A 12,829-nucleotide genomic window follows, 5' to 3' on the forward strand; every position below is an offset into this window, starting at 1 on the left:
CTTGAGAAACTCAAAATATATTCTAAAAGGTAATTACACATGTAAAAATTTCAGACAAGCCCCTTTAAAAGATAGCATCCCTTATATAAATACTAGGCTTTACCAACTTTATAAACATTAACTTCCCGTGCTGTCCAACACGCTTACCAATGGCAACATATATTGGAAAAATATAACTGTACAATCTACATCACAAAAAAAGCCCCAAACAGATTAAAACGCAGCAATGATCGCAGTGGAAACGGAGGAGCGATGGGTCTGAATTCTGTCAAGAAGTTTTTCTGCCACAGGTTTGAACTCCGTTTCCCAGTACAGTTTGTGGTGGTCCCCTCTGTCGAGGCTGTAGCCTAATGCCAGCTCTTCATCTGTAACCAAGCAAAACATCCTCATCAGTTTTGAACGCATCCAACGATGTCTTTTATGACTACAGCACATACAACTTATCAGCTGTTGATGCTCATAACTTCAAACCAGCTCTACACTTAAGAAAAAATGGAGCATCACTGTCTGAAGGACGCAGCTTTACTTGGAAATGAAGGATGTTGAAGCCAGAAAAATGGCAAAAAGCACATAGCAGGTTATAGCCTTTTCTCAACACTACAACTCAGCTGTGGCTCTGAGCCCAAGCATTTGTTGTGACTATCAGCCTGGAAACTACATCAGTTTTAGCATTACCCAAAGTAATTCTGCTAGCATCAGTAATCCTATTCATCGAACTATGGCTCTTTTTTTCTGAGGCACAAATTTCTTTGGCAGTTTGGTTTCTGAAGACTTTATCAAGCTACATCCACTCTTGTACTTAAAGCATTTGAACCACACCAGTCAATATATTACTGATGGCTTTCCTAATTCACATACTGCATCAATAATTGGGAAGACTTAATGGAGACATTAATTGCTGAGTTTGGAAAATCTCCAAGAATGGAATCTCCACGGTCTTTGTGACCAACCTGTTCCTCTGCTCGGCCCTTGACAGAGTTGAAATTATTATTTTTTAACTAATATTTAATTGGAATTGTTCTTACTACGGCTTGTGCCCTTTGGCTCCTGCCTTACTAATGGCACGACAGCCCAGCATATGCAAAATGAATCTCTGCAGATGAGCAGTGAGAGATCCTGAGGAGAAAGATAAGGGATTATGGTTTTTTCTCTTCAGGCAGAATTGCTTTGCCTGCTCCTGAAATTACTTCCTACCCAGAAACTGGCTGTGTCTTTATAGGTCTAAAAATGTGGAATCACTGAGATCAGCCTACAGCAAGAAGGGGCAGAACCATTCCAAAGCTGAAGTGTTAAAACGAAACAAAACAGTACATTTCTCACAACAGAACATGAGTAATGCTGGGGATCAGTGAGGGCCAGTGTCCCACATGCAAGCTGTGCATCTTCAGATAATAGAAGTTTCCCACGACCCTCCTCAAAACAAGCAAAATTGGGTACTGGCCAAACAGCATATGAGCTGGCTGCACGCCCAGGAACAGGACATGCACACTGGGTCCACATGCTACAAGGAAAGATGAATAATAGTGCACAGACTGGTCTGCAAGGGCTCCCCGTCCCTACAGCTCCATCAGGACAGGGGCTGGGAGTCCCGGCCTTGTAAGGATTCACAGGTACAATGACTCTAAAATAACCTCCTGGAATTGAGAGGGGAGGTACAAATGTGCAGAAGAAATGTCTGTAAGAAGAGAGAGAGAAAGGAGACTTCACTGAATGATCAGACAGAAGGATGTTCTCAGGATGGAGACTCATTTCCATTGCTAATCCTGAGGGAGCGGGGCAAGGCAAAGCCACTGCATGGGGCCAGGAAATGCCAACTGCAAGGAGCTCTGAGCCAAAAGAGTGACATGAGATTCAAGAGCAGCTGAGAAAAGCAAATGGCAGAGTTACTGGAAAGCTCTGCCATGGCAGCTCAGGCTGCTGGGAATAGGCAGGGAAAAAAGAAAAGTGATGCCTTTGCTCCACTTTCTTGGTCCTCACATCTTTTCATGCTATTTCCACTCCCCTTTGGCTCGCTCCTATCTCCTATCGTCTTGTTCCAGGTATGGAAAAGAAAAATAAAGAGGAAGAGGTCAAGCCCAGCAGGTGAACAGAGGTATCTGCTTTGCCATGCGGTACTTGTTCAGCTTCCTGAGGGTGTGCCAATGCTGAAGTACAGTCCACTGCCTGTCAAAAGCTGCCTCCTGCTTCCTGAATGATAGAATCAGAGCAATGACAGTTCAAGGCTGCTACTGGATACAATGGGAGGAGGAAGATGTAGGACAATAGTGGCCAGATGCTATTACTAAAATTTTGTTGAGATATTAACACACAGAGGAACCAGATCCAATGAGCAAGATGAGCTGGCTCTTTTTTTCCTACAGCTACTCTTCTGACTACAGCCTGCAGGAAGACCAGCCTTCTGATTTACTTCTCACCTATTTGCAATTAATTGCTGCTACATTCTGTAACTGGAATGGTGATTGTACACAAGTATCCAGTTCCTGAAAGCCATATTCATTAGTGAGAGTTCCAACTGCTACACAGCCTGGACTCTGCAGTCAAATTCATTGCTGGAGTAAGCAACGTTAAATGTAGAGGAAGAAATATTTCAGAATTATCCAAAACAAAGATATATTTTCACTGCTGCATGCCGGAAAATTTAAGTATGATTATGGATGTAATGTTTCCAGTTGCATTGCAGTATGGGAAGCAGAGCACTCATGATCTTGAGGTACTGAGTATTTTCAGGTAAATAGATGAAATTGTTGCTTGTATTAAGATACGCTATAAATATCACAGCAAGGCATCCAATGAAAGCAATGGCTTCTAAAGGTGAATTACAGTAATTTTGCTGTAACTGAAAAAGAAAATCCTCACAGAACCACCCACTGTTCTGATTGTCTAAACCAAAATATCGTGGGGATCTCAATTCATATCTGGGTCTCACATACAACCTTCTCCACAACAAGCATCACCCCTTACTGCACTTCCCCCTAAAATCAAATCAAAACTAATTAAGGCCTGCCTCAATTTCCTTTGCATTTTAAAGATGTTTTTAAAGGTAATTTCAAATGACTTACTTCTAATAAAAACAGTGCCAAAGTAGTGTTCATAATGTAAAGAAGGAAGAATAAGAGTATTAAACTGCAAAATCTGAAGCAAAAAGCTCATGGAATCATATAATCATAGAATTACCCAGGTTGGAAAAGATCTTGAAGATCATCAAGTCCAACCGCAGTCTAACCAGTACCCTAACTAAAAACCCTCTGCTATATCATATCCCTGAGCACCACATCCAAATGGCTCTTAAACACAACCAGGGATGGCGATCCAACCACCTCCCTGGGGAGCCTATTATGATGCAAAGATCTGACTAGGTAAATGAGTTCAGGCCTTAACGTTCACTTGCAGGCACCTTCCAGCATATGTATATGTGGAGAAGGAACACACCCTCCCCAGCTTCATGGAGCACATTCCCCAGACAGCCCAGGAGGTGCTGGACAGTCTATATTGGCCAACCCACTTACAGATGTATGACAGACTTCCCATCCAAAGGATACCACTTTGATTTTGTGCCTTCTATTTCTCTTATTAAGGAAAAGACATCAAGAATGTGAATCTCACCTAAGAGTGATGTGAGCAGCATCAGCAATGTGTCAGTATCTTCTCCAAAGCACGAGGCTGCACTTGTGATGTTTTCACTGTAGTTCCACAGGGTTTTGCATATCAAACAAGCCAGCTGCAAGTCTGCTGGCCCAAAGTCTCGTAAGCAGTCAACTAACCTGTCAGTATCAATCAAAGACAGTGTTTTTAAGTTTATCCCTCTGATGAGACCAATTCCTTGTTTTATTAGGAACACTCTATACAGTATGAGAACCTAATTTCCAAAAATCCATAGGGCTGTTTTTCTTAAGGAGGTCATCCTGACCATGTAACCACTTGGTGTGTTCTCTAGATTCATTCCACACTGTTAGCTTTTCCTTCCCTCTTCTCCAACTTTCAGACAATTCCACATTTTACATAATTGCACGTAACAGAAATTCTACTAATTCCATTTTATATAAAATTCAATATAGTAGGCATTTCTCACATTTGTTCTTCAAACAACCTGTAATTTATTTGTATTCCTGCTTTCCAGCTTTCAAACTCTGAAAGTTAACCAGAACACGGGAAGGAAAGATAAGCAGACAAAAAGTCTTGTTTACACTGTGTAAAATAAGTAATTATGTGATGTATGAACAGGAAAGCATTTCAAAGTTTGACATATTGTTTCATAAATGTGGGTTGTATCAGCTGCTTTACAAGTGTAAGAACAAGATCTTTCATGTTGCTCCAGTTAAGCTGGATCCGCTATTATCTGAACATCAAAGCCACAAGTGTTGCATCCACGGTGCTTTTTCAAGATCTTTTCACTTATAGTAAAAGTGCCTGAACAATGAACTCTCAGAGAGAGGAGACACAGGAGCTTTGTTAACCAAGCATGGATACCTCAGACTGTTCTCTCTGCGGTATTAAGTAGTTATCAAAATTACAAGAGACCATGGGGGTACCCTATTTCTTTCACAGATACGTACTAAAGGTGTCTATTAATTGTATATTTAACTCGCATAGGATTCAGTTAGGTCAATCATAAGTGGCTACTGTATTGCCATGCCTTAGTTATTGCGCTGTACACTCCTGTATATACCAGGAGGATCACTGGAAGATTATTCTACTAGTCTTGGCACTGTAGTTGGCTAAAGCACTCCAGTACCCTTGCAAAAAAACATACTGAAGAATATGAAAGATTCCCTCTTGAAGCCCATTAGACCTTTGCAATCTTACTACAAGTTCTTGGTCCCAGTGAAAAAGATTCTGATTAAAGATCTTTGACCAAACTACTGGAATGTGTCTTTTGGTAAAATATAATCAGGAACTTACTTCCCAATTCCTCCTTCTTCCATCAGAAGAGCTCGTCTGTCCTTATTTACTGTGAGATTGAGCAAGACTCCACAGGCAGAAAAACAGACATCTTGATTCTTGGCATCAAGTAAAGCAATCACAAACTTGTGTACTGGGTTGTAAAGGAAAAAAGACAGCATTACTGAGGAGACAGATCACCATGCAAGTGGAGGTACTGCATACTTGCTAAAACATGCACACTCACAAAACAGTCAAATATAGGATATCCAACCCCAAACTGTAACCTTGTAGCACACTAGTGTGAAGTTATTGCATTAGGATTATGAAACAGGATAAGAGTCATTAATACAAACTCAACACGATATACTTCAACACAACACCTACAAAATTCCACATCAAACTACCATGAAAATCAAGTCAGAAAAAGTTAGGCTGCCCAAGCTGAATTACAGGTAACTTTTTAGAAGTATCACTCTCATTTCAATTGCAGCCAGAATAAACCACTAGGATTTAGTGTCTGGCACTCACAGAGGGAAGTTCTAACCTCCACATGAGGCAGGGTTGCCTCAGACTGCATCAGATCCAGCTGGGACTGCTGCAGCCTGGGGCTCCTGCAGGAGGTGGGCAAGAAGTAGATGCTGGGCGTGCAGTATCTCTCAGCACTTGCTGAATCTAAACTCAATAAGCAGTGGAAGGCAACTTCAGCCAGAGTCAGTCCTGTCTAGAGGAGCAGCAGTCTCCCAGCTCCTCCTGAACTAGGCATGTCTCACCAAGGTGTAAAATTCAGTCCTTTGACTGAGACAGCTCATAAGCAAGCAGCTACTAAGTGTCAGTTCTTTTGCAGATACCTTTGCCTCCACAAACCTTTATATATTCATCCTTGAAAGAAGGAATTGTATATTGCTGCAAATCACCACACTTTGGACGCAGGCAGGTAGACAGAATATAAAATAAAATAAAAATAAAAATTCAGTTAATTGGTTTTTAATTAAACTGATTTTGCACCTTCTCTGTATAGCAAAGATCTGCCATTTTTCCCCCAAAGATCTTCAGGCACCAAAGCAAAAGGACTTGAGAAGACTTGTATCCTACTTCACCCTGGGGCAAAGAGGAAGCCTCTATTGAGGCAAACATCTTAACCGCATGTTACAAAGCACTAACAAGCTGTTGAACATGGGAATCAAAAGATTATGAACCTAAATGAGAGTTAAGTTGGATATTCATTTTACATCAAATCAGTACAAACCTGTATGACTTCAGGAAATGAAGGAGCAAAGGGAAATTCAAAATTACAATCTTTAGGGAAAACAGAGGGCTTCTTGTACTATTTGCCTTTGTGAAGGTAGACCGTGGCACATTTTTCCTACTCCAATACTTCCACCTTAATGAAACTGAAATAAAACAGTCTTTAAAATGACTACTGCCAGACTCTAAGATTGGCATAATATGCAAAACTTCAGATAAGACTGCTTCTGCCCTTTAACTGAGACAGCTGATCAAGAAACTTTTTCTTTTTAGAACTATGGACATTTAAAAACAGGACTCCTACAAATGTGAAACTCACTCTTTTTCTGTACGATGAACTCACAGATCTCATGATCCTGGGAAAGATTGCCAAAGACTCTGACAGCTTCCACAACTCCATCCATACTGTTGCTCATCAACAGCTTTAAAAGCACTACAGGTTTGCAGAGAAATGAAATACAAACAATTACTTGTATATCAGAAATGCGCTTGGCTTTTTATCAATAAGTATCAGAATGTAAGAAGCAACAGCAATACACGTAATAAATGGGAACATTTATCTAACAGTCTGGTTGCAGTGAAGGGGATGAGCAGATGGTAGAAAAAGAGCTAAATTGTGTAAAGCTTTGAAGATGAGACAAAGAGCTCCAATATGGGGCTAAATGCAAAGGAACAGATGAGGAGTTATGAAGATAGCCTACAAACAGTTGTAATAATGGGAACCAATCTAGCTGTACAGTTTTGAGTGGGCTCATGTGACAATCCAGGAAGACAGAACAAAAAAGTTGTAATATTTAAGAAAACTGATTTACATCCTGAACAGATGGTCTTATGGTGGGGTGCCTCTTTAAAGAAAAATTATTTTCTGACATTAGCTCTATTTTCAGTCAGTGCTGCTCCAACAAGCAAATACATTTTCTCTGAACAGCTACTTAATATCGCCCCTGGTCTGAAACATTTATTTGCTTTCTGCTATCCTGCTTAGCAGATTCACTTACAATTAGCATCAATCTTCAGTGGATAAAACAAGGCCTTCAGCATTGCCTAGGAAGAGCTACCATCATTTAGATTTTTGGTACGTGGCAAAGGAATTACGCTACAGAAAGCACATTTATCAGCCTTCTGTGAGGAAAAAGTGAATCACCGAAATCAGTGTACCACATAAAAGGTCTCAAATTGGTGAACCGTTCACCCTTCCACCACAGAAAAGTGAGAAACACAAGATGAGAAAAGAGGTTGGCTTTATTCCCATTACTTCCTTCTTGGAATGTTACAATACCAAACGTGTCTTGAACTTGTCTTAAAGAGATAACAGAAATGATTTTTTTGTGTGTGCATCTTTGGGATCCACACATTTGTATCAAACAGCAAACATGCTCAAAGTGTCCTGAAGGAAGCATGCTGGTCTTGTGTTAAAAGGTTTTCTCTCTCCTCATTCCTCACAAAAGAAAGGTGATGGAACTGCTTCCACATTTTAACAGTAAGAACAGAAGGAGAGCAAATAGGACTGAAAGAGAAGTCATTTGTTTCCACATTTCTCTGACCAGCATTAAGAGAGAACTTGCTTATGGGAGATAAAATCAATTATGACAGAATATCAGAACTGTTAACCTAGAGATGTAACTCTAGGTTACTACTACTATGTGTAGTAGTCAGGGCACTAAGTAGAGAGACATAATACCTTTTCCTACACCTCATTCTGCAATTATTATTTTGGCATACAGATCCAGAACGAGTCTAGCAAGAGCTGCTAAACAGAAAACTTCACAGCAAATTCATCTGGGGAGGGAAGGAAGGGGCTCTGTCAGCAACCTAAATATTTTCCACACAAGTAATATGATTTATAATTCTAAAAGATTCTAAAAGAATTATAAATCACTATGGGAGTAATTTAGCCCTACAATCTTCATATTCCTACAATATAATGCCACAATACCCTATCAGTGTCTTCATTTTCTGTAGTGAAAAAACACAGCGTGCATAACTTTCACTTTCAAAAGGCACTGTTTAGAAGTCCTTACTTTCAGCAATGCGTAGTTTCTTGTCTTGAACTGCAGAACTCTTCACTTTGTAGAAAGCTAAATTGTTGATTGTTGTTGCAGTATTGATCACCAACTCCTCGCAGACGTCAACTGACTTGTATTCTAATATATACAAAAAAAAGCACACATATATATGTATATGCACATATTGACACATAACTTAGAAGCATATTATAGCTCAGAGGTGAACTGAATTGTAGTTAACATGTAGTTAACTATTAAAGTTCACTTTTATTTTTCACTAAAAGGATGCAGAAAGTCATGCTTTCTGACTTCATCTACAGAAACGATCGCGATTAACTTAACATGTAAAATCCAGTTAAAAGATATTACAGATCCTATTTGCTGCTTTAAGTTGGAGCTGAAAAGGATTTGCATGCAAAAACAGGCCTGTATTATAGCTATCAGACTGCTGACAGAGAACAAAGACTATTACTAAGCTACTACAAGACATTAAAATAAAAAAAGTAGTCTTTAACAATATCTGAGACATTCTATCTCTTAAAGAGCTCCTGACAATGTTACTGATGTGCAGTTTCCTTTTACACTAGCAAGTCTGAATTTTTCTGAGGTTTTTGTCCTCAGAAACCAAGGGTAAAGGAAATAAAATTTTGTGGTAAACTGATACAGAGCTCACAAAAAGAAGAGAGGGTCAGAGAGAAGCTTTAAGGCTCAAAGGTGCTTACACAGTTATTACGGCAGTTCCAACCCTGGTAGCTCCTACAGGGCTTAAGACAGACTGGATGAATTTGTGAGTCTGCCTGTCTCTAAACCGCAAGCAGTGGCAGGTCAGACTTTGCACAGACAATGAAAAGTCAATGCTTTCACTGCCCCAGACAGCATTTTATATGATACAGTTTATGAATACCAGAAAATTGTCTTATTTTTGCTACAGAATCCATTTAGGTATGGCTCAATCTAGATAAAAAGCTTAAGCAGAAATATTCTAAACTCCTCCTGCAGATTGAATGAAGCTAACTCATACAACATAGATTTTATTACCTAGTACTGTAACAAGTAATTCTACAACATGATGAGCAGCTGCCAGAGCTGCTCCTACGCTGGGATGAACGGACAGATTGGCCAGAACACGTATCAGCTTTATCAGAACATCTTCTGCTTTGGAAGGATGCTTTGGATTTTTTTTTTCTTCCCTTTCTCTTTCATGTTGCCATTTCTCTTCATTCAAATCAAGTTCGTGGTAGGTTTGGAATAATGACATCAAGGTATTAACACTTCCTTCTTCTTTAAAAAACTGCTCACGGGCCTGGTTATTCTTTGCTGTTAAATTACCAAGAACAAAGATGATACGGATAACCAAATCCTGCAATAAAGTAAATAAACTGTATTTATTTAAGTGAAAAAGTCAGAAGCGATCAGCTGCTTAAACAGAAGGCAATAATTTGTTTCAGAGTTCATCTAACAGAAGGTCCCAAAAAAATGGAAGAAATGGCAAATATAGCAAAAAGTAGTAAATTGCTCTGCTACTATTGTTCAGAAATCAGTTTACAGATGAAATTAAAAAAAAAAAAAACAACAAAAAAACAACATCTGATAGATCTACCACAGCAATGGGGCAGCTCATCAGTAATAGAATATGCTTAGTTACCTATTTTTATCAAGTCCGTAGTAATTTTAAAACATCATTTTATACACCAGAATAATCTTATGAGCTAGGTCTTACTAATCTTACAAGCAAGCAAATGCCTGCCGTATGGCCAAAGACCACTAACTTCCCTTCATTGGGCCTGCTGCCCTTCACAGAGGTTAAACTACTTGACCTTACTCTGCTACTGTTAAATCCACATCATTGCCTTGTTAATTTCAATTGCTAAGAGACTGCCGAATTACTTGCTCCAGACTTTTTAACCAGAAATATGATTGGTTTGTTGTTCCCCATTTCCCCCTTTCTTCTTTCCCAGAGAGGTGTCCTATGGCCTTGATATCCCACATAACTTCTCTGGAACTCCAGAGACATTAACCCTTTCTCCCCTTTCTGCCCTTCAGTAAGTACCAGAAGTTAAATTTATTGAGGTCTACCTGATCTGAAGACACTTAAATACACTCTACTCTAGCTCATTATTCATTGATAAAAGAACTCAAGCTGGAATGGAGATTAATCATTTGATCATACTTAGACCATTTAGAAAAAGATTTAAAAAAAAAAAAAAAAAAGCATTCCATGCTTCAGTATTCTGAAGCAATTGCTTCCTTATTTTCTTCTTGCAATTAATATTCTACAGTAAGTTCTCATGCTTCTTTTTATGTCCCCTTCTAGTTGTATCTCATTCTGCGCTGTTTTTTTCCAAATTTGATTTTAAATGTTCTTGCCACCCTCTTATTTTTAACATTGCTAAATGAGACCTACTTTCTGTTTATAGATAGTATCTCGAGATCTCATGATTTAACCAAATTGCTCTCTTAAAGCATTTTCTATCCTTGCCCTTGAGTGGGATACTGAATTGCATCTCTTTTTGCTTCATTTTGGTACAGACAGAGCTACAGCTATTTTTTTCCAAGACAAGTGGATATTAATTCAATGCTATTCAACACTCCCCCATCTTTTTCTGACCCACCTGTATGGGAGAAGCAAAAAAGATTCTGAAAATCTGAACTAATCCAAGTACAACTAGATAAAACATATTATTCAAAACCTACTTATTTTCAAACAGTCCATAGCTGTATCAAGCAGAGGTAAAAGAACAGCATTTCTTCAGGTATAGCACAGCCAGCATCTTTTACCTGTTAGACTGCTGTATTTTAACTGTTAGACTCAGTACTTTGGTCATTCTCCTCAGATGCAATAGCTATAATCACAGACATTCTAACCCTTGATGGTATTAATAATGCAAGTTAACCAGACACTCCAACTGAAGTAGACTGAAGGAAAAAAAGACATGTAAGCAGCAAATCCTTTTTTCACATGTTTCCTCATCAGCAAATTTCAGGCTCCAAGCCCCTGCCACAGAAGCTGATAAGAACATCAACCAAAGGTAAAGACAAATGCTATCTCTGAATTCAAGAGGCAGTTTCCTAATGGAGACGTGATCTCTCTTCCTCGCTCTGTATAATGTGACCACTCTGTAAGACCCACTTCCACTTTTTTTTTTCCTCTCACTAAACCAGGCATCATATTTTTGCTAGCTTCTAAATGTCATTGAGACAATTTTTTTCTGCACGTTCTTACTGACTAACCACTAAGAGCTTTCACCTTTGCTGGCACAGCCCCCATTTCACAAAGGCTGTAAGAATTTGAAACAAACAACAGATGAATCAGAAGAGAGAACTGAAAAAAAGAAAAAAAAAAAAAGCAAAAAAAAAAAAAGCAGGCAGTCTCGTTTGACTCGTTTATATTGACTTTCTAATTTTGGTCAAAACAGTAGCAGCCCAGCAACAGCCCTACCCAATCAGCAAACAGACAAACAGGTATAGTACAGCAATCCATCGATATTTTGAGCAGTGTGATCTCAACTGTTCTTTCCACCTACAGGCTAGCAAAACAAACTTCTAGAACATAACTTCTTTCTAGCCAAGCACATCTGGTTTTAATTGCATGTTACTGAACTTTCCTTATCTTCCAGTGACAATTTAACTAGAACAGTCAAAGAGAAAAGCATGTACAACTTATCTTGAGTAACACGAGGCTTTAAGGTTCATGTTACTTTTAGCTCTTTGTGTTTAAAATGTTTTTAGGTAAGAGCTGTTAACACTGGCTTAGAGCTGCTCTGTAAATAAATGCATGTAGAAATGAATGGCATTTTGAAACTGCTTGCAAGACTAAGCCTGTAAAAGGCCCAAGGGGACTTTTCTGTACATGGTGAAAAAATAATTTTTTAAAAAAATGTAAAAAATAAAGTTATTATGCATCTCCAAATATTTGGAGTATTAACAGCATACGGAACTTCAGACTCTTGGACATCTGCAGAAAAATTACATACTAGTCATCTTCCTACATTCCCCCTGGCTCATCTTACAGTATTTGTTTATTTATTATATTCATGTATATAATATATAGGTTTTTGTATGTTTGGCATGAAAGGCAAATTATAGGTGGGAATTATACTCAGTTACTTCATCTTTTTATATAGAGGCATTCATGTGAGAGGCACTGCTCATAAAGGGCACCCAAACTTGATGGAAAGAATATATGTGAAATCACACACAGCTTCACTTGGAAAAACAACTCTGAAGAAACCTGTCAAGAAGAGCTCCAGAAGGGGAAGTGATGCTTTTCTTTTCTTCCAATCTGTCAAGAATCTGTAGTATTTTCATATTTCAAGGGGTAAAGACACCACTTACTCCATCAACATCTAACTCCTGATTTTCTGACATGTGGAGTCATATAATTTTATTACTGGTAATAAAATCTCTTTATTTCTCTAACTCTAAAAATCTATTCCTTGCACTGTGCTAGTACCAAAGGTACTCAATGTACTTGCTGAGTCACAGAACTTGACAGCAGTTTATCTTAGCAATTAAGATGTATCTGCCTTTCCACGTATATCATGATGAACAGACCTACAAATAGCACAGGTTTGCTAATTGGTAAGAAAGGACAACCAATTAGATCAGTAATTTCTAATTAAAACAAGAGAAACAAGGGAAGGAAGTCCATTCTAGAATCCGTAAACATTGGCCAAATACCTGTTAGTCCATCTGGA

At 38.7% G+C, this 12,829-nt stretch overlaps 1 protein-coding gene across 7 annotated transcripts in view; it reads right to left on the minus strand.

The window, feature by feature from the left end:
* ARMC2 (armadillo repeat containing 2) overlaps positions 1 to 12,829 on the minus strand; it is a 73,571-nt gene continuing 60,742 nt past the window's right edge. For all 7 annotated transcript variants that reach the window (XM_032443225.1, XM_032443223.1, XM_015858662.2 and 4 more), the window contains 6 exons: positions 9,171 to 9,492; positions 8,148 to 8,270; positions 6,446 to 6,559; positions 4,900 to 5,032; positions 3,604 to 3,761; positions 1 to 365 (listed from right to left, as the gene is read on the minus strand). In XM_032443225.1, the coding sequence (XP_032299116.1) occupies positions 214 to 365; positions 3,604 to 3,761; positions 4,900 to 5,032; positions 6,446 to 6,559; positions 8,148 to 8,270; positions 9,171 to 9,492 (1,002 nt within the window). In that variant the 3' untranslated portion in view covers positions 1 to 213. The remainder of the gene's footprint in view (positions 366 to 3,603; positions 3,762 to 4,899; positions 5,033 to 6,445; positions 6,560 to 8,147; positions 8,271 to 9,170; positions 9,493 to 12,829) is intronic.

This window comes from Coturnix japonica, chromosome 3 (genome assembly GCF_001577835.2).
Source record: "Coturnix japonica isolate 7356 chromosome 3, Coturnix japonica 2.1, whole genome shotgun sequence".
NCBI classification, from domain to species: Eukaryota; Metazoa; Chordata; class Aves; order Galliformes; family Phasianidae; genus Coturnix; species Coturnix japonica.